Below are 25,116 nucleotides of genomic sequence, written 5' to 3' on the forward strand. Positions count from 1 at the left end.
TATCGGCTTCCCCTGAATATTGACGCATGTCCCCACGAATCATATAACACCCGTCTCCAAAGTAAGAGACGCACATGAGACTGGTGGTCTCCAATCATGTCACCGCATCATACCGCGTTGTCAAAAAGTGATCAAAAACCGTTGAAGACCGGAAGCGTTTCTATGGAATGGGAAAGTAGTATATCGTAAATGTCAAGCTCGACGGACTAGTCCTGTATAATGAGTGAGACTACATGGACAACCTAGTGTCACATCGAGCCAGTAACCACGGCCACCGCAATGATATGTTGTCGGCTCCAGAATATCAAGAAGGTATGGGGTACGGTCCGTCGGCACATCAATGACCGTGTGGTTTATCACGAAGATGGCGTGGAATGGACAGCCCGCCGATTGCTACGGTCGACTGTAATTGAAGTCATATGAACATATGCTAAACATAGTAACGACATGGCCGCGTATGGCGATCGAGTTTCCCGCGCTCGACATTTCTGGGGCTGGAGATAGAGAGCAACCATGCTGTCGCTCGGAGACTATGAGTATGGGATATCTGGGTGACAATGTTTCGAGGGCTGGAGGAAAACAAAGATATTGAATGGTGTGAAAGAAGAAATATGGACGCTGCTGTCAATGTATGAAATCATCGAATGCGATCCCATCTTCCACGCTTCGGATGATGGACCGCAAGTTCTCAGCTGCACGTCAGACGAACACGCCAGAGACATTGGTTCGAGGAAGTCGATGCAATGGCTATTCTGCGTTGTCAATTGGCCATGATACTTGCAGCAATTACCCGGAGATTCTTGCGTTGACTCAATATCGATGGCCGGTAGTACAATACGATCGTCGGTGGATAAAAATATTGGGCTATGTCGTTTGGCGGTAAGCCACGAGAATGGATTGGGACTCTGATTCCTTGACGTTCGCTTCGAACTGCGTTTCTAGGGGACTTATCTGTTTGATGAAGATAGGGGACAATATTATGTTGGAAGAATTACGTGGCATAAATCAAAAAGGACGGAAGTGGTGATGCGATGGATGATCTCATATTGCATAGGCTGGTTACAAGAGATTGTCGTTGACCTTACTAACTACCGCCAGCGCAAGCAGGCTAAAGTATGGCAGTGGGCAGTTCTTTTCTTTTCCAACATAGGTTGATCACATCCAAGGTAATATGCACAATCAATCGTGTATATCGAGCAGCGTTGACATAGACAGTTACATCCCTGAATACTAAAAGTAATCGTGTCGCACATACTCGTCGCGTATAGGATTGACGAGACCGCGCCTCGGGCAAAGGCAGTGGAGTCAAATATACCCGATCCAGTTATTGGTGACTTCTGTGTCAGGCCAGTGCTGTTGCTGGGAAATCCTTCAGGTCAGGGAAGTTTGATAATAGGGGCGAGTCAACCGAAAAGCAACGCTTAGTGACGACAAAAATGATATCCGGGAAGGTTGCCGAAGATCGATTATCCACAAAGCACGAATGGGTATGAAGGCTTGGCTCATGGAGAGCGAAGGTCCATATTTGAATGATTAATCCACCGGGAATGCGATGCAAATAACATACATATCCCCCGAGAGAAGTATTGGAGGATCGCGCACCCCTCACTCGTCTACCACTCCTAACACAATGCTTACGTACTGTCTGATCACGCGCAACTGCTGTTGAAATCAACGCTTCTTGCAAATCCAGTCAATCATTCAACCTCAGACAAGAACTATTTCGAACACCGATTGTTTAAAAAGCGAACCAGGCCGGAAAGGGGTTAACCACAGCTGGACTAAGAGGTATTTACTCAATCAACCCAAGACGGACAGCTGGCAACAACGAATGCGGATAACTCCTGATGAGCGTTCAAAGTTCGATACGACTGACCAGACACAACGAGAAGCGAGGCTCGGTTGGGCTCGGTGCCTGGAAGCTGTCCTTGGGCAAGGCACTGTACCACCGCAAAGCAATTGATAGGGAGCTTCTCGTCATTCGCCCGGTTGGCCATGCAATCAGCAGCATGGCTGAGGGGATGTGCTCTCAGGTTCATGTAAGCCATCCACTCAGCGAACAGTCCGAAGCAGTCGGTCGCAGGGAAGCCCGCAGTACCTGGCGTCGGTGCGTTCCCGCCTTGCTCATGCATCCATGAGCCTCATCTCCGCCTGTCGAACTCAACGTCTGCCGTTCGCCAAAGGAACCTGTCCGTTCAAATGGCATCCCGTCGCGCTCGTTGGCACAGGTGAGCGTTCGGTTGTTTGGAGTCGCACATGCTTGTATGGCTACAGCCAATCAGATCCCTAAGCCACATGGCCAAACCGCCACCTTTGAACTGATATACGTACCTCACCGATTGGGAACATAGCCATCTGGTGCATCAGCTCGGTACATACCAGATGAACAACTGGCAGGTCTTTTGACTAATGGAAGGAATGAGACGCGGTCTTTTTCCAACTCGGCTGCCATTGGAAGCCGAGTTCCAGGTGGTCAAGAAGAAGACGGACGTATAACGATTGGAGCAGCCGCTGAAGATTCGCTCACACCAGCCCCTCCGTGAGCGCTGACAGGACAGGGGGGCTACAGGTACCGGTGTTTGCTATGCCGCCCAGCTCTGAAGACAATCGAGAATCAATTTGGGAAATTCGTAAGGGCGGGACAACCGGGGGTGTCATTGAGCACCGTGCTCTTGATTAATGGAAGGCCAGGTACAGATGAACAGTAACAGGATGGTTGCCTCAGGCTACAAGCACATTGGTCTGGAGAGACCGAACAAGACACCAAAAGGGTGGACGCACTCTGGCGCGCTGCCATTCGGCGTGAGCGCGATCCGCGTCCTTGTGCGTGTCTTCCCCCCTGGTACAACGCGACGCACGTCTTTCGCGCGACTGGGGGCGAGCAGACACTGCTCTGCTTCCCTCTTCCATACCAGATTTGATCCAATCGGTACTTTGAGGTACCATTCCTGCCATGTATCACTCCTAGAGGACGGGATGACGCCCGGTCGACCGGGGTCCTTGATAGCCACGCAGTCGTCCAGTGACGACACCCGGACTGATTCCTCCCTACTACGTACCCTACGTTTCTATGTATTCGCTTCAACCTTCTGCGACCCTCTTCCTATTCGCTACCCCTACCTTATTCATCATATATCATATTTCAACATGCATACGTCCATGATGTATGAAGCGCTCATCAAGTCCATGGGCTTGCGCTGACAGGCAGATTTTGGAGAACATGCCGTTGGGGCGAGTGCTTTGAACTACGGTAAATGGCGAGCGGTCAATTGTCTAAGCCATTGGGGGAGCTGGCACTTCGCTAAAGGTCCTTGTCTGGTCATCATTCGACCCGGCTGCGAAGCAAGGAGCCGGGGGCCCGTCCCCGGAGAAAGTTTCCCAGAAGCCCACGAGAGCTTGGAGCTGCCGTGGACACAAAACCGCTGCGCAATCAACTCCAGAAGTGTGAGTCCATTCCCGGATAGTTACTCAAGACTTCGCCACAGGCCTTCTTTGTCCATTTCAGCAGCGACTTAAACCATCAGTGAGTGTTCTTCTACTGCTATCATAACGTCCAAGAGTCAATAGTAGCTACGCACCCGACCGTCGATTGCTGGCTGGCGCTGGAACCCCGTCACCGAATAGCTACCGTCTCTGACGATTCCTCAATACGCCCCCGTGTTCCGTTACCACCCCACTTGTGACTACCTCGCAACGTCGACAGCCTCCGTCATGATTCAAGTTCAAGCGAACCACCGGAACGTCATACGAAGAAGAGATATAGCTCTAGGAACGGAGATGATGCAGACAAGAGGAAGAATGTAAAGAAGCAGCCACCTCAAGGGTCCAAGGAAGAAACCCCGAGGCCGAATGAATCTCGAGACAGACAAGGAGTATGTTGAGTGCTCCAGTCACAGAGGGAACGAGTCTGGTCACTAATCTTGGGGCTACTTGCGCTTGATTGATAGCATCTGACCTGAAGACCAATGTTACATCCCACTTGCTTGTGCCTTTCTACGCCTCGCTATTCTGGCTTCATGTGTACTTTGATTTGTCCCAAGAAGCTATGTTCACCTGTGACCTCCAGCACCTGTGACCTCCAGCCTGGTTTCCCGGGTGAAGCTACCTATGGTCAGCTCTTTGAGTTAAGGACTCAAGTAGGCCAAGACGCCGTGACCGAAGTGGTACTTGCCATCCCAGCACAGCATGCTCCTTTCAGCAGACTCGGCGGGCCGATCCTTGACAGCACTGGGTGAAAAATCTTACCAAGCAAGGGATTGGCAACGAAATTCGCTAAAGAACCCACATTCTAGGACCCAGGACCAAGGACTCCAATTGCCAGCACATGGCGAAAACGCTCTCCTGGCATGGTTCCTTGAGTGGATCCCAGGAGCTGCATACCTACTGCATATCTTGAGGGCAAGCCAACCCCTTCTGGTCTCCCACCTGCGCCCGAGTAATGTACTGAGAAACTGCTAGTCCTGTTTCAGGGCGTGGTCCATCTTTGCTTAGCTATGTTCGTTGGCTAATCGTTTCCTATCCCAAGGACCTAGCTAACGGGAAACACAAACTGTCCGTCGGCCGTGTAACCGCGGGTCTGAGGCCGATTCGAAAACGAGTTCTCATTTGTCCCATGTAGACTCCTGCTAGTGATGTAACTTCGAGTCGCATGGTATTGCAGAGGTAGCTTGTTGTACTCTCAGACGTCCCTGCTGCCGCACGAACGCGAACGCCAGCCAGTCAACCTATCGGCACTGGCTGAGACAATATACGATACCATGTAACGGCCAAGCCCATCGGGCGAGTGGGGAAAGATAGTCTCTCCTCGTCATGGTTCTCATTCGTTCGCTCTCCCTACGACATGTTGAGAGCTGCGTAGGAGCCCATGGAAGCGCATTGGATCCGCAGACTAGCTGCAAGTCTCAATGTTACGGGAACCAGTGGAGGAGACGGCTCCTGAAGCCCATGATGCCCACGGCAAGGCAGAAATCAATCCCGCGGCCCGCCGGGGAGACACGACAAGCGAACCAGTGGTGGAGCCTTGATTCCAATGACGATACCAGTATCCCATCTCATTGCTGAACATGTTGATCTGCCTTACCATGCGTCTGTGCGGTATGGACAACATCATCATGGCACTGCGGGCCTGCCGGTACCAAACAAGGGCCTGCCGGTGCCTAACAAGGTCCTGCCGATTCCCGTGTTGAAGCCCCGGCTCCTGTAAACAAAACTGCACTGCATACTGGAACCGATGTTGCTGAGAAGTGCGCTTGCCACTGTGCCAGCCCTTTACCAGTATATGAGGATATCCAGCAGTTGTCCAGCCATAGGTAAGTCAGGTGCGCATGCCTTCATAACACGGTAGATGTACGGCAATCTGAGAAAACAATATACATGGGCACTGTGACACTACGTCAAGCCAACAATCGCAACCGCAGCAGTAACCTGTTGGCAATTCCAGAATTTCCAAGAGGCTTAGGGAAAGTGAATATGAAGATGCCTTTATTCCTTGTTCTATTCAATTGAAGAAGACGTACTGCCACACCAAGAACTACGAACAGTCCGAACTTTTGCGCTCCGCAATGTGACCTCCAATGGCCATCCACCCATAATGCAGACTGTTCGAGAAAACCTGACAGAACACCTTGCGCAGTCCGGGTGAGTGCTTGCACTTGAGCTCTGCTATCGTGGTGCTGGTGCTGACGCTGCTGGCGCTGGCGCTGGCGCTGATGCTGATGGTTGGCATGGTTCTGGCGTTGGAGTGTTGGACGGCTTGTGTTTTGTAATAGTAGTGGCTCCCATATAACCACTGCCAGATCGTGCCGTGGGACGAGGTTCCGGCGGCGCGTGGCCCGGCTCCGACTTGCGCGGCCACGAGAACTTCATTGCAATCTCTGCAGTGCTTCTGGTAGAAGACACTGTGATCTTGGGGCGAGTAGCAAGTTAAAGCGAAGGGAAGGAAAGGTAAGATGTGCCGGTATGTGGACTGGTAGGTCCTGCTAATTCGCAAATGGACAGTATAAAGGCGGGCTCTCCTTGCAAGCAAAGAGTCTGGAAGATAGGCAATTGATAGCCAGGATAAGTAGAGCGTAAACTGTATACATTATGTATTGAGGATAAAGGGGCACAGGCAACTCTTTATATAGGATTGGGATTTTGTAGACCTCCCACACAATCACCATGTTGTGCGTTTGGATTTCGAATTTTCGAGGGTATCGATCAAAAGTCGCCCGAGAACGATCCAATGGTGCTTCGACCTGTAAATAACTCCCAGTACACTGAGCATTTCCGCCCTCGTCCTTTATTTACCCTTAGGGCTTTGGCTGTGCCTGCAGGTATCCAAGCAGAAGAGAGGATGGAATGGCCAGGAATGACTGACTCCATGCACCATCACGTTGGCATCAAGTGTGAGGAGCACTAGTCGTCAGGCTGTGCCCAGTTCGGCTATGTCGCTTTGCGGTGCTTGAACGGTTGAGCGTCGGGGTGTCGTATCGCACCGGGAGATGATTGCATGAGAACCGAAGCGCTTCTTCCTAGGTCTTCAGGGCTGGAATTCTTTTTGATCGAGTCTCTTAGTCAAAGAAGATCCGAGTTCAGAGCACGCGAAGCTGCTGACTTCATTGCAAGAAGTCGGAATGAGTGGTACAGGGCACACTTCCCTGGGCCTTTCTTTCGCTTGGGGGTGGGCTGGCTGGATTGGTGACCTGCAACCTCTGTTCGGTGTGGCCCAGGGGCCCGACAGCAGCACAGACATAGTGAGTGGGTGATTTACCACAGCGTGAACAACAGGTAGCTCTGGCCAGCCACCGACGAACCTGCAATAGCAGGGGGGGTGTGCCCCTGTTTCAACGCCTTACACCGTACAGTCCAATCGATCCAATTGCCGAGCTTCGGCATAGGGTACATCGGTGGCACCAGTGCCGGATAACTGAAGAGCCCCGTCGCGGTCGTGCAATGAGCCATCCAAAGGATCTAGACTTTCTGTTGACCAGCTCAATCTAAGGTTCGTTGCCCATGGTAGCGGATGATCTCGTGGCGCAACCAGAAGGCCTTGCCATCAACCGCGCCAGAAGGTCGGAATCTATGTCGCAGAAGGAACAACGTCGTATTAGAGACTCTTGCTCTTGGCTGTTGCAATGGCAACTTCTTTTGCGGGGTGAATGATGGGCAGGCTTTGCCATATCCTTTTAGCTGAGAGTTGCCTGAGCCGAAACCAGGTAAATCGGGCTTTGGGTAGACGCGAGAGAGCCACGGGCAGTGGACAGGGCCTGCGAGGTAACATCAAACAGGCAGTTGCAGTGGTTTCTGTAGTGGCCCCCCTGCTAACCCGGCATTCGTGGCGGGCGGGCGATTCCCCAAGGGGATCCAACAGCCCTAACCAGCCCTGGCCCCAGGCACCCAAATCCCTGGGAACTGCAACCCTGGTCCCTCCTTTTTGAAGAAAAAAGGCCTTCGCCCTGAGCCAACTCTTCTATTGCCTTGTCGCTTAAATGCCCATCTCGCAGAACGAAATATGTTAGTGACGAGTCCAAATGGGCCACAAACGTTCAATTGCTTACCGGAGATCCTTAAAGCGCCACCCAGCAGGAAGGTACCGATCAGGCAAACGACATATCGGGGACCCGTCATTCAATTCAATCGAAGACCCTCAAATCAATTGAATCGAGAGAAGATTTGCAACCCGGATTCCTAAATCTTCCACAATGGCTCCCGACGTCCGGGGCTGATGTTATTCATGCTTGCCGAGAGGAAGGTGCGAAGGAGATTGAGTTATCATTGATGGTGCAGTAAAGACTTGCAGTCGCTGCTCGCTAGTTGAAAGCGATTGATCTACTCATGGGATTGCTCTGATGAAGTCTTCCCATGAGATGCCTGGTTTCAGGAGATGGTAGGGGGTTATTCGCCCCCTTATCTTGGGTCCGAAGGGAGATATGGGGACCACCGTCCGGGCGGAGACGAGAACCTTTTGGCATCCAAACGGACTAGTAGATGCGTTACGGGATGCCGGGAACGGCTGGTCTTCCCGCTTCCGATATGTTATGCGTTACCCCCACGGAGTGCGACCACCGCATTGGGTGGCCAGCGTGGGCACGAACGCCTTGGCTTCGATAGTTGGTCAGGTGTCCCCCTTAACACCCACTCACGACGCTTTCCGACCGGCTTCGCTAGCCGGCAATGTCGCCAAACGTTATCGCATTACGTTAGATCCGTTGTCGTCGTTGGAGGATATGGGGATACCCAGTCCCCAAAAACCCCTTGTTGGAACGCCGGAGACAGGACGATCATTGAATTTGCTTGGTAGGGGGAATACAAACAATCAAATGATCGCACGACAAGTTTGGCACTGGAAACGCAAAGGGAGAAGAGCTTCGAGGCGCACCTCAAAAGGCCATTGAAATGTGAGTGGGAGGCCCTGGCTATTTATAAGAACTTAGCACTTGCATATTAACAAGGGTTGCCCTGATGTCAACCTTTCCCTGATTGATCGGAGGTAGTTCCATGGCAGGAAGGTCGTACCATGAGTGACGAATGCCAATGAGATTTGGCAAGATGCCAGTGGGCTTCAGCTTTTGGGGCATCAAGCTAGGCGGAGCCTGGAGGCAAAGATAAGCCAGTCAATGGCTTGATAGGCATATTCGTGCTTAATCAATCACGGAGGTGAATGTGATTGAAAGCATGCGCGGAGGTGAGGTGGCTTTTGGAAAGTTGCGTCTTGTCTCAGAGCTGAGTCTCCAACTTGACACCCGATCCAAACTCGTGGCTTGGTTGATCTTAAGCTGCTAGGCTAAACAGCTTGCTTCGATAGGAATAAATAATGTCACCTTAATCCCTGGCTACCACATCTTGGAGTGTGACGACCTGATACTTAAGTTCAAACAATGACTTGCAGTTTCCTCGGTACGGGTCGCATTTCTTCTGGTCTAATGTCCTATGTCTATATATTGGTCTCGCACTTCTTGTTCCGATGATTTACTGTTAATTTCGCTCTCGTTCGATACATCGACGGTCGTGTGTCCCCTCTGACCTTCTACGAGGGACCCAAGGAATCTGGTTCCACCAATTTGGGCAACTGCAATCCAAAAAATCCATAAGGACTAACACTAGGAAGCCAGTCGAGACATTGTTTAGTCAAGACTATTTGGTTCTCTCTTCATCCTGTTTACTTCAGTTCGAAACGGCCCCATGACCATTGACGGCTCACCGGACAGACCAGGGATATTGGCACTTCGAAGGCAGCTACAAGCAGCACAACAAACGACTCAATGGCATCGTAAACAAACCTAGCCTCCCTACTCTTAGCACAAAATTCCAGCTGGACATAGCCTCAGAACCACATGGTTGGAGGCTTCGAGTCATCACAGTCAGGATGTACGACGAAACGACGATACCGTAAACCATGATTACATCTACCACAGCCGAAAACTGACTTGGTAATTCTATTCTTGGGTTTAGTTATTCTCGTTTCAATCCTTGCGTGAAAGGGGGTGTATAGCCAGAGCCCAATTGCTTCCCCTAAGCGCCTTCGCAAAATGACCACCTCAAGTGGGAGGTCAAGATGGCTTCAGCCTCGTTGAAGATGATGAAGTTGGTGCTTTATCTTCCTTTGATGCTATGCATGCGGACTGGCAAGTTTGCTGCGCGCTACACACCACCCCGTGCTTGCCACATCATCATTGGCGACAGTATACCGCCCCCGAAGACTCACTGTTCGGCCATATGCAAAGAATCGGCGTGAAACAAATGGTATGGTCTATTGAACCAACTGGCTTTGTTTTAGCCATCAGCCGTTGGCCTACAGACAATGTAAGCATTCATGTCGTCCATTCCTCGTACACCCTCTCCTGATGTCGAGCCTCATCATTCTGTGCATTGCGATGCCGACTACGCGCGCTCTATTTCTTGTCGGCGCTTGTACGGATGCCATTCTTGGCCTCGAGATGCGGCTGTCATCGAATCCAGACTATATCTAGCTACGGTAGTTCCCAGTTCGCCGATGTGTTATGGCAGGAAAAAGTCAACCAACCCATCAAGACCACAAGCACCTCCAGGACCATGGTGGATCTCGAGTCCAACGCAAGCACCCCTTTACGGGCGAACCAAGCTCCTCCAGGCTCAGATCTCCCTCAAACAGAGAAACTTGATTTCAACGGTACGTGTTGTTGTGTATACACTGCCTCTAGCCAGACTGACTCGGGAGGTCCGCGGGAAAAAGATGACGATATTTCAGATCTTTACACAGATGAAGATGTCTGTATGTTGCTCATCCATACTATACCTGTCCTCTACAATAGAAGTAAGTCTTGGTTGACATCTACAATCAGTAAACCGCGCGCCAAAAGGATGGCCCGCGGTTGCTTCGCAGCAGATGTTCTTCCCCAACGCCGCCATCCATCGCAAGTTCAGCAACCTGATGCAGCGCATCTTGGTCAGCTTCCAGGTCGAACTGGACTGCATCGACCAGAAGCTCTTCGAGCTAGACGAGGCAGACAACGAGTGCGGCATACTTCGATTCCTGCCCTTTGATCGCAACGAGTTCCTCGACCGATGCTGTGGTGTTGAACACTCGCAGCCGGCGCCATGCACGGCAACTGAGAATCAGTCCGGGGTTGCAGCCCCTGAACAGCGAGTTCCACAGACGACCCCTACCCAGATTACCCATCCTGCAACCCCTATCCAACAGACTCAACACATGGCCTCTGCCCAGAGGAACGAAACGAGTCTCAATATAGGTTGCAGGGAGAAGAGAGCACACCTGATGAGGAATGCCAAGTCGATATTCAAAGAATACCGTATGTAAAGCTCGCTCTGGAAAACTATATGGTGCACCAAAAGAAGCAGTAGCAGCAGACTTACTGATCATACCATGCGCACGCCACTATGCAGATCACTTCATCAGCATGAACAACGACTTCCAATCGATGCGCCGAGTCTCCCGCAAGCAGCACCGCATGTACTATCTAGACGTCCGCCGAAAACAGCTACCGGACCGCACCGCACACCACTACCTCCGGGCCCGCGACGACTTCGTCAACACGGACCGTGACACAGTCCATCAGTGGTTCGAGTACATCCTGTACAACACCTGGCCCTGTATCCAGGTAAGTCTGAGCCCACCGGGCCCTCGGTGCCCGTCCCCTTCCCGCAAAGTACCCAATCCATTCTCTTTCGAACCTTGCTAAATACCAACATCCAGCGGGCCCTATCCATCATCCTCTTCTGCTTCTACGAGCGCAAGAAAGTCCAACGGCCCGCCGACGACGGCACCGGCGCCGTGGTGGTGGAATACCAGATCCGCGTGCGGCGCCTGAAGCTGCTGCAGAAGCTCATCCTCGCCTTCACCAGCGCCGTCATGCTGCTGATCCCCGTGGGCCTGCTGCACTTCTACGCCGACAGTGACGGCCACCGTGGCAAGCTGGAATCCTTCATCATCGCCTGCGCCTCGACCATCGTCTTCGTCGTCGTCATTACGTGTCTTGAGACCAACTACGGCCGCGCCTTGGTCGGGCTCTGCGCCTTTGTCGCGGTGCTGGCCTCGTTCCTGGCGAACCTGTCTGGTAATGGAGCCTGTTGAGTACTGTTCCACTGGTGACTCTGGGCGGCACGGAATCCGTGTGCTCACGCTAGCTTACTATGTACGATAATCTTGGCATTTCTTCCCATTTCCGGTATCTGAAACTTTCGGGTCGATATGTGTACCGTATTAGGAAAGCGGCGGCCGTGATCCTGAAAGGTCAGATGCGGGTCGTTTTTCTCTTACTGTTCAGGACATTCATTCACTCACCGACAACAAACAACATCAATCATATCTCTCATGTATCCTGCAAATGCACGTTCAATATCTTGAACCAAAATGCAGTCGCTGTTTGTGTGGATGATGCCCTGATGTGCACCAAACCCTTAAGCTGCCAAGATTCATTGCGACCAGGTGCCTACATAGGTACTTATAGCTATATATCCTATCGTGTCGCCATACCGCCAGCAATGGCCAGCGTCATCTGATGCAAATATATAGACATGCATGCAACCCCCTATAGCACAATACATAGCAATATCGTGAGAGCTACTACGTCCATCCGGATCATGGCACCTGCAATCGAAGATTGGCGGCGTCTTTAGCTGCTGGCATCAGCCGCCTTCAGAGACTTCCGCTTCCACTCCCAGTACCCGAAGCGTATGCGATCCCACTTCTCGCCCAGCCTCTGCCAGCACAAGTCCGCCTTCTCCTTGTCGCCGGCCTCCTCGTAGATATCCGCCAGCAGCTCGAGCGCGTGGGAGCTGAGAACCTCCTCCTTCTCCACGTCGCCCAGGTTCTGGACGTACTGCTCCGCGAACCCCTTGACGGACCCGAGCGCCCGGCCGCCCTTGACCAGCACGCCGCGCAGGTAGTTCCACGGGCTCTGGTTCTGGGGCGCGAGTTGGATCTTGGCCTGGGCGTAAGCGACCTCGCGGTCGACGATGTCGGCGGGCACGCCCGGGTCGGCCTCGGTGGCTTGCGAGTCCGGGTTGGCGTACCGCGGGTTCGAGAAGACCAGGAAGAAGCGGTGGGACCAGGCCGAGTTGTTGCGCACGTCGTCGTCGATCATGCCCTCGATGCTGTCCAGCTCGCCGTGCTCCTCGTTCTCCCACAGGCCCAGCTTGCGCGTCAGGTACTGGCGGTAGCTCCAGACGTGGTAGTTCTTGGCGTCCTCGGCGAACATGGCCATGACGAAGGCGCGCTCGCTCTTGGCGAACCGCTTCACCTCGTCGGGGCTCCCCGCGATGATCGGGTGGTAGTGGTCCACGAGCAGCTGGCGGTGGTGCCAGATCTGGTAGTTCTTCAGGAAGTCCAGGGCGACGCCGTTCAGCCATTGGATCTCGTCCAGCAGCGGCATGTCGAGGTGCTGGATGTTGGCGAAGCGGTAGAGCCAGACGGTGTAGTGCGCCGGATTCATGGAGATGATGTGTTCCGTCAGCCTGAGGCAGCGGGGGCTATGCTCATTCGCGGCCATGACTGCACGTAGATACGACATTGCTACGAAAACGTGTCAGCAGCTTGTTCTCCCTTTCATCCGGCACAAGGGGTGCATCTTCAGATGCTCTTACATTCGGCATAGTCCTCTGGGTAGGCGATAGCTGACAAGGCACCCTCCGGCTCCATCTGGGGCACGGGCACGACGTCGTCCCATTCCGGGTCCGTCGAGTAGGGGCCCATCTTCTCGCCGTACAGGTCTTTCTTGAGCGCCGCCATTTCCATTCGACGATCCCTCTCGGCCTGTATATCCTCTTCCGTCAATGTGTACTTCTCGCCCGTGCTGCTGTCCACGAGGCCCCGGCTGGCGTATAGCCGCTTGCTGGCGAAGGACCGTCCGAGGGCCTTGAGGCCGGTGAGCCGGGCCTGCTTCTCGATGCGCCGCTCGTACTGGAGGACCGTGTAGTCGCCGATGTTGCGGCCGAGCCTGTCCTTGCCCCACTGGTCTCGCTTGGGTTGGTCGATCTGGCCGCGGCGCAGCGGGCGGTTCGTCTCGTTGACCTGCTTCCACAGCTCCTTCTGCGCCTTCTTGCTCAGGAAGTTCAGCTCGTCGGGCGCGGTGCAGAACCAGCTGGCGTAGGCTGTTTTCTCGACGGTCGAGAGCTTATGTAGGCCGCCGAGCTCTTCGCGTTCTTTGTCGTACGGTGGCCGGGTCAGGTCGTAGGCAGCTTGGGCGCGCTCAAAAACGGTCTGCGACTTGGAGTTGTCGTTGTCTTGCTTTGCTTCTCGCACGTGTCAGCCCAATGGTACACTACATGCCTCCAAATGCGACTCACCACTCGTTTCTTTGGCTTTTGCGCCGCCTTTGTTGTTCTTAGGTGGCATTTTGGCTAGGAAACGCAGCCTTGGAGGTTCGACAATTGGAGCCCCTCCAACTGCCAGTCGATTTGTATGGTGGGGTTGATGGATGGTGGTGGCATGTGGGTGGGATGGTCATTTTTGAACGCTCAGGGATCCAGATACTCACCACGTTGAACGCTTTCAGTCACTGAACCAAACCGTTCCTTAACGCCTTGTTCCTAACAATTATACTGCTAGAAAATTGGTGCCAGAAGGCCCAGAGTTAAAGTGCCACTACAATTTATATCGCGTCTGCCATAAGGTCGCTGTACCGCAAGGTTTTTAATATCTAAGTAATATAATAGTTCTAGGCATCAAAACGTACAACAGCATGAAAATGTAACTCATAATACCAAACCCATATACCAGAAGTGTGCAAGGCGACGGACGCACCGATTTACAAACATGAAAACGATCGGCGCAGGCTCATGCCAGGCTAAAAAGATGGAAGCTGTACAGACATTCCTCCATACAGTGTCGGACAGCTTCCTACTGTCATACCCTTCATTTTCGTTCCATTCATTACCGGCTCTCGACACGCCAGAACTTCCAGCCTTCCTGCTCGGCGCCGCCGCTATGGACGCCTACCAGTTTCTCGACTCCTTCATTACCTTCGGCGCTGAGGAACTTCTCGAGATCGATCTCCATGCCACCTGCCTCGTCTTCGTCGAGGCCGTTCTTGAGAACGGCCGGCCAGAGGACACCGATGCCATCGCCTCCCAGTGTCGTCGAGAACGTTTCATAGCCTTCTTCTTCGAGGTGCTTACCCAAAGTTTCAAGTTTCTCCTGGGGAACGCCAGGACGCATCAGTGTGATTGAGCAACCGCCGCCGCCGGCACCCGTCAACTTCGTCCACCCTATTCCTTCATAGTCCACCAACTCTCTTATCCGCTCCAGACGCGGGTGCGATACTCCCAGCGAGTACAACAGACCGTGATTAATCGTCATCAGCTCTCCAATGCGTCGCAGACTCTCTTCGTCTCCACTGTCAAAGTCGTCTCCCTCGATCACCTCGTTTGCACTGCGCGTGACCTTGTCGATCGCATCCAGGATCGATCCCACCAGCTTCGGGTGCGTATCCTTCAGTTTCTGGACCTTGCCCACCTCGACGGCTGTAGATTTGGCTTGTTTGGTGTTCACCAACAGCAGCGGCAGCTCCGGGAAGTCCCAGAGCGGCTTGACCAAGGAGGGCTTCTGGTAATCCGGTCTCTGGAAGACCACACCCTTGCCCTGCGTGGAGCATGTGTTGTCGACGCCTGACGGGTTGCCGTGTATACACATCTCGAAGACGAATGCCCACCGATTCACGCGCTCCACCTGTAGTCGCGCTTCCTCTGGTGGCTGGTCGGGGTGTGGCCCAGAGAGAGTGCGTAGCTGCAGTAATAAAGCTCCCGAGATGCACACCGCGATAGACGCACTGCTTCCTAGACCTGCGCCAATTGGGATCGTCGATCGCAGAGTGTACATGCAGCCTGGGAACGTGGGTGAACCCAGGGAGAGGAAGAGGTACAAGAAGGCCAGAGCCGCGTTCTGATGCACCTTCCTCTCCGATTCCGACTTCTCCGGCGAGATCTTGGCCAAGTGAGGCTTCAGAGCTGCCAGTAGATCGTCATCGAGCGCTGTCACCAAGTCGTAGTAGTACTTTTTCTTGGATGGGTGTTGGAATGCATCCCATGGAAGCTCGTCGATATTCCATTCGTGGTTTAGGTCGATATCGGGGAAGCGCAGGATCAGGGTGCGCCTGGATTTGGATAGAGTCGAAACAAGAAGGTAGGATCGCAGGGATATCGATGCGGCCACGGCAGCCTTTAGAACAAATGTGTCAGCAGGGTCTCCAAGAAGGCTTGTAGGGAGAAGGTTGCGCGATGCAGATGCAGCTTCGGCCTCCTGTGTGGCGTTGCCTTACCTTGCCGTGGACGACAGCATGTTCACCAAACACGATGACCTTGCCCGGGGCCGACACCATAAAGGCGGGCATCATGGGACTTGATTGCTTGCGAGCCATTTTGATTCTCACGGGATCTTTGGTAGGGACTATTCCGACTCCTGCGCCGTTCCCGCTGAAGTGTCCATTAAGCCGCAACTTCTCTATGCTCTCGGAGATGGCGATCTCGCCGTTGATGCCGTTCGACATATCCGAAGTGTCGCTCTCGGGCGTGGTTGGGACGCAAGTCATTCGTGTGTGGATTGCCAGAACCGAAGGTCAGGCGGTGTCGCAATGCCTTTTATCCTTATGCCTCTGCCGTGGTTGAAGCAAACCTTAAGACGCCAATAAACTTGGTTGACAGCTGTGACAGGACGCTGTTCTAGATCGCGTTCTAGCAAAGTCTAAAAAGGAGGACGACTTCGGACGACAGCGCTATCCTAGGAGGCACAGGAGGTCTACCTCGGTTCGGTAGGTAGGATGCAAGGTATTAGAGGGAGGAAGCGAAAGATTGCGAAGGCCGTCCCTGAAGATGCATAAACAGCTGTTGGGTGCCTCCTCTCGCGAGTCAAGAGCCTAGTCGTGGACGAGGAGGTGGGTGATGCGATGCGCCCAACGAACAAGGACAGGAATCTGCCGTAGGCTATTTGGAAGTATTATGAGAATGGTAGAGACCGAACAGCGAATATAACTTGAGCTCTAGCAAAGTGAGCGAGCCAATAAGTTTAAGAGAGGTAGTATCAAATAGAAACGAGGAAAGAAACGTATTACGAGACTTATTATTAGTTGTTTGTTGCCGGTCTGTTGTACAACAATGTAATAATAGAGGTAAGCATGACTGGGTGGGTTGGACAGGAACCCGACTCCAAAATGCGGTTGCCAAGCCCCCTTTGCGACTGTCGACCTCCCAACCAGATCGCCCGTTTCTCCAATGGGCAATTCCCGTTAGTTACTAGTCGCGCAGCCAGTACGGCGTACAGTGTAGCAAACACTACCGAACCGTCGTCGCGGAACGAACGCGACAAGCGAGTCCTGTCCTTCCAGCCAGTCACAATTGGCCAATTGGAAACCCCATGCATTGGAGAGATGACCCCACCTTCAAGTACAAGAACTCAAGAACCCTGGGCCCCTGCAGCCCATCACGTAACCAGTCGACTTGCCCGTCTTTGTTCTCTTTGGGGGCGGCTTTTGTGCTACTAATACTGTACTTGCTACTGCTAGTACTACTAATACAGCACGGCACGCCGGTCATGCAACATTCTCGAATGACCTCTGGCCAGATGTAAGCTTAGTCGCGACTCGCGAGACCGCAGTGGGCATTGCCATCTTCATCAAGCGCCTTGACCCAATCAGAAGATGACATGAGTCATGAACGAACTCACCCTCTTATGGAGCTATTGGCAGCCGTGTCCTGGACTATACTACTGAATCCATATGTAATTGATGACGACCAGCGTGAATATCTAGACGTGATTGCGTTGGATCAAGAAGTTGGAGTTGGAGTTGACGTTGCAGCCAAGTAAAAGTTAATTCGGCAGCATGAAAAAATGTTGCAGATTTACAGCTATCGGACAGCTGTTCATTGTCTTGCATCTCCTAATTTGCCAGGGGAAAAGGGGGGGATTGTCTCGGGGATTGAGGGACGTAGCGACGAACCCCTCGCTCGAATCTTTTGCTGCGGACGGGCCGGTCCCCGATTACTTCAGCACGCGGTCCCCGAAAAAACGTTCTGGACGACAGCTGAGTGGAGAGAAAGAAGCAGTAAATACAGCGGGCCCCACGGACGCCTTGCCAGCAGCACCAGAATCCACTAGCCGCACAGTGCCCAGGCTTGTCGGGGCAAATGCCATCACCAGCTCCGACATCCAACAATTTCGAGCTGGGGAAGCTATATTAAATTGACCAAGCTATCATCGCAACCATGCAGGGCCTTCTAACAGCTTCAGCTTTGAAGCTGCCCAGATTGCCATTGTATACAGCCATTCGGGCAGGCTGGGTGTGTTCTTCTTGCAAGATCAATGGCACGCCACGTCCAATTACCCGATTGCCCAGCTACCGGAGGAGCTCTAGCACCAGCCCGGCTCGAAAGACCGATGCTGCTGCTGCGCCCAAGCCATATTATGTGACGACACCCATATTCTATGTCAATGCCGGTAAGCGGTGAAGATGTTTTCGCATGCTATGGGCCGCGGTAAGCTGACATCGCCAATTGCTTTGTATTATTAGCCCCTCACGTTGGCCACCTGTATTCCATGGTCATTGCCGATGTCTTCAAGCGCTGGGAGGTGCTCAAGGGCCGGCAGGCCTACCTTTGCACAGGCACCGACGAACACGGGATGAAGGTGCAGCGCGCCGCCGAGCTTCAGGAAGTGCCGCCCAAGATCTTCTGCGACAGCAATGCCGAAACCTTCATGGACCTGGCCCAGAAGGCCAACATGTCGAACGACTACTTCATACGCACGACGGACCCGGACCATCGGGAGGCGGTTGAGTTCTTCTGGGGCCGACTACGTGAGCGCGGGTTCATATATGAATCGAAACACGAGGGCTGGTACTGCGTGAGCGACGAGACCTTCTACCCCGAGAACATGGTCGAGAAGCGTGTCAACTCCATGACCGGAAAGCCCTTCATAGCCTCGATCGAGACAGGAAACGAAGTCGAGTGGACCGAAGAAAAGAACTACCACTTCCGATTGACGGGCTTGAGAGACAGGCTGCTTCAGTTCTACAAGGAGAACCCGGAATGGGTGGTGCCAGCAACCCGCATGGCCGACGTTGTCAGTTGGGTGCAAAACAACCTCGAGGATCTCTCGGTGTCGCGCCCCGTGAGCCGCCTGAATTGGGGCATACCGGTCCCGGACGACCCGAGCCAGACTATCTACGTCTGGGTCGATGCGCTCATCAACTACCTCACCAAAGCCGGCTACCCTGCATGGACGCCTGGATCTGAGCATGCGCTCGGTTGGCCCGCTGACCTCCACATTATCGGCAAGGATATCGTGCGCTTCCACTGCGTATACTGGCCGGCGCTGCTGCTTGCTCTTGACTTGCCGCTCCCGAAGCGGGTTCTGAGCCATGGGCACTGGATGATGGATCAAAGGAAGATGTCCAAATCAATTGGCAATGTTGTGAACCCCTTTTTCGCCATTGACCGGTGGGGTGTCGATACGATGCGATATTTCATGGTCTACAACGGTGGCATCGCCCATGATTCTGACTACGACAATTCCTTCATCGTCGAACGATACAAGCGAGGCCTGCAGGGTGGTTTAGGAAACTTGCTGAACCGCGTAACGCGCTCCAAGGCTTGGAACGTGAGAAGCATTATCCAACAAGCCCATGAAGGAGGCTTCAAGAAACTTGATTGGGAGCTCGAACACAAACAATCGGAAATGGCAGAGCTCCGACAGGCTACTGAGAGCGTTGGTCAGATGGCATTGAAGTTCTTTGACGAGCAACTGAATCCTGGTCGTGCTCTGAAGGAGATCATGGAGGTGGTATTCCAGGTGAGTGTCCACATAATCGGCGAATGAAGCGCAAGAAGCTAACACACATCAAGGCAAACCGACTCCTGCAACATACCGAGCCCTGGAAACTAGTAAAGGAAGGCAAAGCCGAAGCCGCGCACCAGGTTATTTACCACACTGCAGAGGCCCTACGTGTCACGGGCATCTTGCTGCAGCCTTTCATGCCCGAGAAGACGGCGGGCCTCCTCGACCGACTTGGCGTCGACCAGGGACAGAGGACATTCGATTTTGCTCGATTTGACAGTGACCCTACGTACGGTGTCTCTACTGTGCCCCTTGGCGAAGGCGCACAGAGTAGCCTGTTCCCTCCAATCCCGGCTGAAGGATGATGCAACATGTATACATGGGGAATCTTGTACAAAATCAGATGTACATATGTATAACAATGTAAAATCTAGAACCATATATGGTTGATACCCAGAATAGGGGGTGGTGCAAAAGAGGTGCTGGGACGGCAGCTCGAGAGTGGGAATGCCTAAAAAGCCATTTACGATTTTCTCGTACGACTCCGCCCAATAGAAAACTCACACATTTTACACTTCATTTACATTAACAACGCAAACCCGGCCGATGAATAAGCCCCCCAACAAATTTCTGCACCTATTGCGCCAGAATCAACCAAAGCCATGAAATACAACGAGAACGTCGGTAATGGCGCTTCCACCCTCTCACCTTGTTGACTGGAAAAAAACGGAGTGCTAACTAGGCAATCCGATAGCGGTGTCCACCTCGCGAGTGCTGCTCGTTCCGTACGATGCGCATCACGTCCCACAGTACCACACATGGATGGAAGATGAGGTACGATGGATTTTTAATGTTCTTTCGATGGTGTTGAAAACTCCCTCAAAGTAGACGGAACATTCACTGCTTGCTTGGATGGTGGTGGAGAGGATAACCAAAAATTTTCTAAGAAAGAAAGCAACGCTAACTCGGTGACCAAAACAAAAAGGCGATTCGGGAAGCCACGGCCTCGGATCGTCTGACGCTCGAGGAGGAGTACGAGAACCAGGTCTCCTGGCGCACCTCGGCCGACAAGCTGACGTTCGTCCTGTGCCGGGCGCTCGAGCCGGCTTCGGCCGCTGGCAGTCAAGAGACTGCCGTCATCGTCGCGGGCCGGGACGATGTGCCGGAGCGGATGGTCGGTGACATCAACATGTTCCTGACGCCGTGGGACGACGACAATGACGAGGAGAACGATGGGGAGAACGATGCCGCCGCTAAGGACTCGCCGTCGGACACGGCGGACGTCGAGCTCGTGCGCGCCGAAGTCGACGTCATGATCGCCGGGTCGGGGGACCGCGGCAAGGGATTAGGCAAGGCGGCCGTGGGGGCGTTCCTCGAGTTCGTGTCGCGGAACCGGGTGGGGATCCTGCACGAGTACTACACGGCCGCGATGACGCCCGCGCAAGACGGTGGCAGCAGCAGTAGCACGCGGCGGCGGCCCGAGATCCGCGAGTTCGTGGCGCGGATCCAGGCGTCGAACCGGGGCAGCCTCGCGCTCTTCGCCAGGTTCGGGTTCCGGCAGCGGGGCACGGTCAACTACTTTGGCGAGGTCGAGATGGTGCTGCGGCCGGCCATTGGGCGGCCGGGCGAGGGGACGCCGAGTATTGGGGAGATTGAGGTGGTGGAGGGGTACCGGGAGGCCAAGTATGATCGGTCTCGGCTTCCTGCTGAGGCCAAGGGTGCGTAGATTAGGGGATTCAGACGCACAGAAGACGATGGTTGTATAGACGTTTCATTGAAATCTTTCTAGAATGGAAAGTAACAAGGACAAACATTGTCTCGTCTATAGAGTACGTGGAATCAGGCACGCTATGTCCACATAGAAAACTAAACTCCATATTCCTCCCGATACTTCTGCAACATCTCCAACGTGATATTGGTACCCCCGCACACAATAACCACAACGTTCATCGCCGCCCACTCCGCATCACTGAGCCCCTTGCCCAGCGTCCGCCGCAGCTCCCCGTTGTAGACGGTAGCGATAGTAGCGCCACACGCGACCTCAACCAGCACCAGCGCGTCGTCGGCGAGGCGCGCCGAGCCCATGACGGCCTCGGCGTCGGTGACGGTCACGCTCGTCAGGAGGTCATCTTTCGATTTGGAGTCGTACCACTCCCACGTCTTGGCCGACACCCGCACGGCGCCCAGCGTGTTCGCAATGCTCGTGATGTTGGGTAGTGTGGTGTGCTCGCCCGCCCGCGCGCTCGCGTGCAGGCTGTCGGCCCCGACCGTCTCAACCGCCATGACGCGCGGCTTCTTGTGCTTCGCCGCGGCCCAGCGCTTCTGCCGCTCCACGCCCTCCATGACGCCGTTCAGCAGGCCGCCGCCGCCGCAGTTACAGACGATGGCATCCGGCACGCCGTCCCCCTTGCCCTGGTCCAGCAGCGCAGGCAGCTGGACGGCGAGCTCGTCGACCATGCTGGCGTGGCCCTCCCAGATGTCCGGGTGGTCGAAGGGCGGGACGTAGACCCCCGCCGGGTCGCGGCTCAGCAGCGCCTCGCGCAGGTGGGCGTCGGCGGCGGCCCAGTGCGCGCCGGTCTGGACGACCTCGGCGCCCAGGCGGCGCAGCTTGCCGATGATGAGGGGCGACGTGGTCGTCGGCACGACGATGGTGCAGCGGCGGGCCAGGGCGATGGCGGCCGTGGCGCACGCGAGGCCCGCGTTGCCGCCCGAGGAGCAGTAGAAGTGCGCCGGCTTGCCCGTCGGGTGCTGCTGCTGCGACAGCATGGCCTTGTGCATCATGTTGCCGATGCCGCGGGACTTGAAGGAGCCTGAGGGCTGCAGGTTCTCGAGCTTGAGGAAGATGTTACTGTATGCGTGTAAGCCTCTTCTCCTTCACTTTCACATCTCCCTCAATGGCGAAACCGGGTTTTGTTCAAAATTATGCCGTACTGCATGTATCAGGGGTCATTAAGGAACTTACCAGCCTGCTGCTTGGGACATGGGGATCGATGGGATGCATGGCGTCTCGATCCAGAGCTTCTGAGGCTCCGGCTCTGGCGTAAAAGATCCCATGCCGCTTTCGAGAAGATAATATGCTGAAGGTGGTGCGTTCGTGATGTTATTGTGAGTTGTCGCGTACGTATATGGTGGATGCCAACGAACGAGAGTCAATACGGAAACGAGTAGCACGCTTTGAAATTGCTTTGGCTGTTAAGGACTTTGGTACTAGACAACGAGTAAATACGACTTGACTTTGGTCAATGAATGACGATTGGTATGCAAAGAAAGAACCTGGCAAGTATTGACCGTATAGCCAAAGGACATGCTCTTATATCAGCTGCGGCAACACGGCTCTGGAACACTGTCAGTCAGAGGGAGAAACAGTACATTGACGATAAGCAAAGTGGACCCCCGAATCGAACTCTGCTAGCCTAACCCCGACTCCGGTTCGGGAGGCATTCATTTCCATCATCAAAGCGAAGGGTGTGCGTGTGGACGCATTACTCTTGCCTCCCTAATTACTAGTTCATCCATGGGGTTTTTCTTATGATGGCGAACAGCCCCGAGTCTATAGAGTGGATTGGCACGCCTCCTCCAAAAGGAAGGCCCAGACGGACTCTTCCGGTCTTCGGGCTCGACCCGCAGGTCGGGCGCAGGGCGTAGATTGTGTACCCCATTGGTTAGGTCACATACGTGTGTCGACCTATCCCGGCCGGCCCAACCTATGACTGCAGCACGCGGCCCTGCCAACGGCCGTGATATGATATAACATCGTGTCTCCCTGCAGTGAACCGTACCATGATTTCTCATGCAGGTCCTTTCCGTCATCAGGAGCAGTTTGGTATTGGCCTGCATTTCCCCAGACTTTTGGCTCCACGAACAGCTTAGCACCCGCCGCTTGCCGCAAGAAGCCGTGGCGCTCAGGCTCAAGCTCATAAAGAGCTTCCCCATCCAGGTTCCCGGGGCTCAACCGCCAGCATTTCCATTACCCTAGAATTACCCTATACTCGGATCAGCAGGCTGCTAGACCTGAGTGGTCAGGTGAAGCTCTGCTTGACTTTCTCTTACCCTAGAATTACCCTATACGTGCAACATGTGTACATCCGATCAACAAAAGATGGTCATCATCATGGACTGCGAGGTGCGTTTCACATGATAGCTATTAGTGCAAATCAACAACTGGATCTCGGTGCATGAATGGTAGCCGGTTCACCATCCGACGACGTTCATGTATGTAACTATGCGCTGTGTCGGACGGGAGAAGCTTAGCTGCGCCTTCCTTCGGTTCTAGTCAAAACGCCTTGACACTTCGCGCATTTCGCCAAATGCATTCATGATCATGCATCCCTTTCCTATTTATACCACAGGCCTCGTTCCTCTGCTGTCATCTCCCACCCCAATTCCTCCGCGCCCTTGCTCCACCTCCTCAATCCCACCGCTAAGAGGACCGGAAGTTCTGGGAGACGATCAGGTACTTGCGCATGTTCCTGGACGCGTTGCGGCCGTGGGCCTCCCAGTGCGGCACGAGCACAAACGCCTCGTTGAAGTCCTTCTCCGCGACGTCCTCGCCCTTGCCGAGCTTGACGGCGCCCGAGACCTGGACGCTGAAGCTCAGCCGCTCCGCCACGTCGCGCTCCCGCGTGCTGCTGACCGGCTGCGCCTGCTCCGCCGGCGTCAGCCCGATGACGTAGTTGGGGTTGAGCGGCTGCGCGTCGAACGAGTGGATCTCGTAGTGGACGGGCGAGCCCTGGGCCTCGAGCAGCTTCTCGTACTCGGCCACGGGGCCGCCTGCCTCGGCGCCACCTGCGCCGCAGACGCGGCCGTTGACGCTGATGTCGGGCGTCAGACCGCCGACCGTCGTCAGCTTGGTCGACGCCGACACGTAGTGCTGCGCGGGGCTCCGGCCGCGGTTGAGGGTCTCGTAGAAGCTGTCCACAAAGATTTGCGCGGCTGCGCTCGTGCATTGCATGGTTAGCTCCGGTCTGCTCTCCATCTCAAAAACGTAGACTCCAAATCTTCCGGTTGCTGCTGCTGCTTACCTTCGCTGGCGACTTTGGCCTGCACCGTTAAACTTGCTTGCTGTGACATGGTGTCTGTGATTGGTGGGATGTTGGGTGGCAGGTAGGCAAATCCGATCTTGAAGTTGACTTGTATGTACAAATCCGGTGCTGGACCCCCACTAAAAAAGGAAGGCCCAATGGGGACGGACCTTTTTATAGAGACCTGGAGTTGCACCTGCTGGAAATAATCAGGCAAAAGGACAACACGGTACTGTCGGTGTCGGGGAGTGAACGAAACAAATCAATGAATGATCTGGTCGGGAGACCAAGAGATGTCCTAGGTAACAAATAAGTAGCTTTGTACGAGACGACGGTTGCTTCGTCGAGAGATGGTTTCTCTGGTTGCGGACGGTTTTCTGCCAAATTGCCCGTTCTTTGAACAAACCCTATCTCGCATCTTACATCTTGGTAGGGCGACGAACCACACGAGGAGATGGAAAGGGACCAAAAGTGCCTAGATACATAATCAATCGACATTAGAATCACAGCAATAAATTGATTCAGACGAGAATCAGGCCACGTCATGCGCTACGGGTTATTGTTCATGTTCATTAGGTCTCATTAAAGCTAGCTGCAAATCAGTCGACCACAATCAGGGTATAGTCGCAACCGCTTTCCGTCTCTCATGCCAAGCCAGTCAGGTATCTCCTTCCGCATACTCCTATCAATCATACAATAAAAGCAACTGCATAATTCATACAAAGTAGCCATCTTACACTTCTCGTTTATCTGACGAGGCCAGATGGACAACTCTCCTCTACTACATTGCAAACGTAGAGTACCTTCAAGCCGTGAACTCGATAACTTGCAAATGGTGCAAGTCGATACAAG

At 53.9% G+C, this 25,116-nt stretch overlaps 7 protein-coding genes across 7 annotated transcripts; 2 read left to right on the forward strand and 5 right to left on the reverse strand.

Annotated features, from left to right (window-relative positions):
- Positions 1-5,530: 5,530 nt before the first annotated feature.
- PG985_013296 (uncharacterized protein) lies at positions 5,531-5,725 on the reverse strand (the record flags this gene model as incomplete). Its single annotated transcript, XM_066833062.1, has 1 exon — positions 5,531-5,725. One exon carries the CDS (start codon positions 5,723-5,725, stop codon positions 5,531-5,533), a length of 195 nt encoding a protein of 64 aa, XP_066677802.1.
- A 4,620-nt stretch (positions 5,726-10,345) lies between these two features.
- PG985_013297 (uncharacterized protein) lies at positions 10,346-11,551 on the forward strand (the record flags this gene model as incomplete). The annotated part of the gene is made up of 3 exons (XM_066833063.1): positions 10,346-10,769; positions 10,864-11,078; positions 11,174-11,551. 3 exons carry the CDS (start codon positions 10,346-10,348, stop codon positions 11,549-11,551), a joined length of 1,017 nt encoding a protein of 338 aa, XP_066677803.1.
- Positions 11,552-12,092: 541 nt separating this feature from the next.
- On the reverse strand, positions 12,093-13,813 carry PG985_013298 (uncharacterized protein; the record flags this gene model as incomplete). Its single annotated transcript, XM_066833064.1, has 3 exons — positions 12,093-12,991; positions 13,063-13,710; positions 13,765-13,813. 3 exons carry the CDS (start codon positions 13,811-13,813, stop codon positions 12,093-12,095), a joined length of 1,596 nt encoding a protein of 531 aa, XP_066677804.1.
- A 537-nt stretch (positions 13,814-14,350) lies between these two features.
- On the reverse strand, positions 14,351-15,962 carry PG985_013299 (ribosomal protein S5 domain 2-type protein; the record flags this gene model as incomplete). The annotated part of the gene is made up of 2 exons (XM_066833065.1): positions 14,351-15,634; positions 15,735-15,962. The coding sequence occupies 2 exons, from the start codon at positions 15,960-15,962 to the stop codon at positions 14,351-14,353; spliced, it is 1,512 nt and encodes a 503-aa protein (XP_066677805.1).
- A 1,711-nt stretch (positions 15,963-17,673) lies between these two features.
- Positions 17,674-20,969, forward strand: PG985_013300 (methionyl-trna synthetase protein; the record flags this gene model as incomplete). The annotated part of the gene is made up of 5 exons (XM_066833066.1): positions 17,674-17,905; positions 17,979-19,258; positions 19,312-19,573; positions 19,998-20,077; positions 20,229-20,969. The coding sequence occupies 5 exons, from the start codon at positions 17,674-17,676 to the stop codon at positions 20,967-20,969; spliced, it is 2,595 nt and encodes an 864-aa protein (XP_066677806.1).
- Positions 20,970-21,109: 140 nt separating this feature from the next.
- On the reverse strand, positions 21,110-22,297 carry PG985_013301 (uncharacterized protein; the record flags this gene model as incomplete). Its single annotated transcript, XM_066833067.1, has 2 exons — positions 21,110-22,091; positions 22,206-22,297. 2 exons carry the CDS (start codon positions 22,295-22,297, stop codon positions 21,110-21,112), a joined length of 1,074 nt encoding a protein of 357 aa, XP_066677807.1.
- Positions 22,298-23,663: 1,366 nt separating this feature from the next.
- PG985_013302 (nuclear transport factor 2 domain-containing protein) lies at positions 23,664-24,313 on the reverse strand (the record flags this gene model as incomplete). The annotated part of the gene is made up of 2 exons (XM_066833068.1): positions 23,664-24,175; positions 24,265-24,313. 2 exons carry the CDS (start codon positions 24,311-24,313, stop codon positions 23,664-23,666), a joined length of 561 nt encoding a protein of 186 aa, XP_066677808.1.
- Positions 24,314-25,116: the final 803 nt, after the last annotated feature.

The sequence above is a fragment of the Apiospora marii genome (assembly GCF_038362585.1).
Source record: "Apiospora marii strain CBS 49790 chromosome Unknown utg000011l_segment0_segment0, whole genome shotgun sequence".
Classification (NCBI taxonomy): Eukaryota; Fungi; Ascomycota; class Sordariomycetes; order Amphisphaeriales; family Apiosporaceae; genus Apiospora; species Apiospora marii.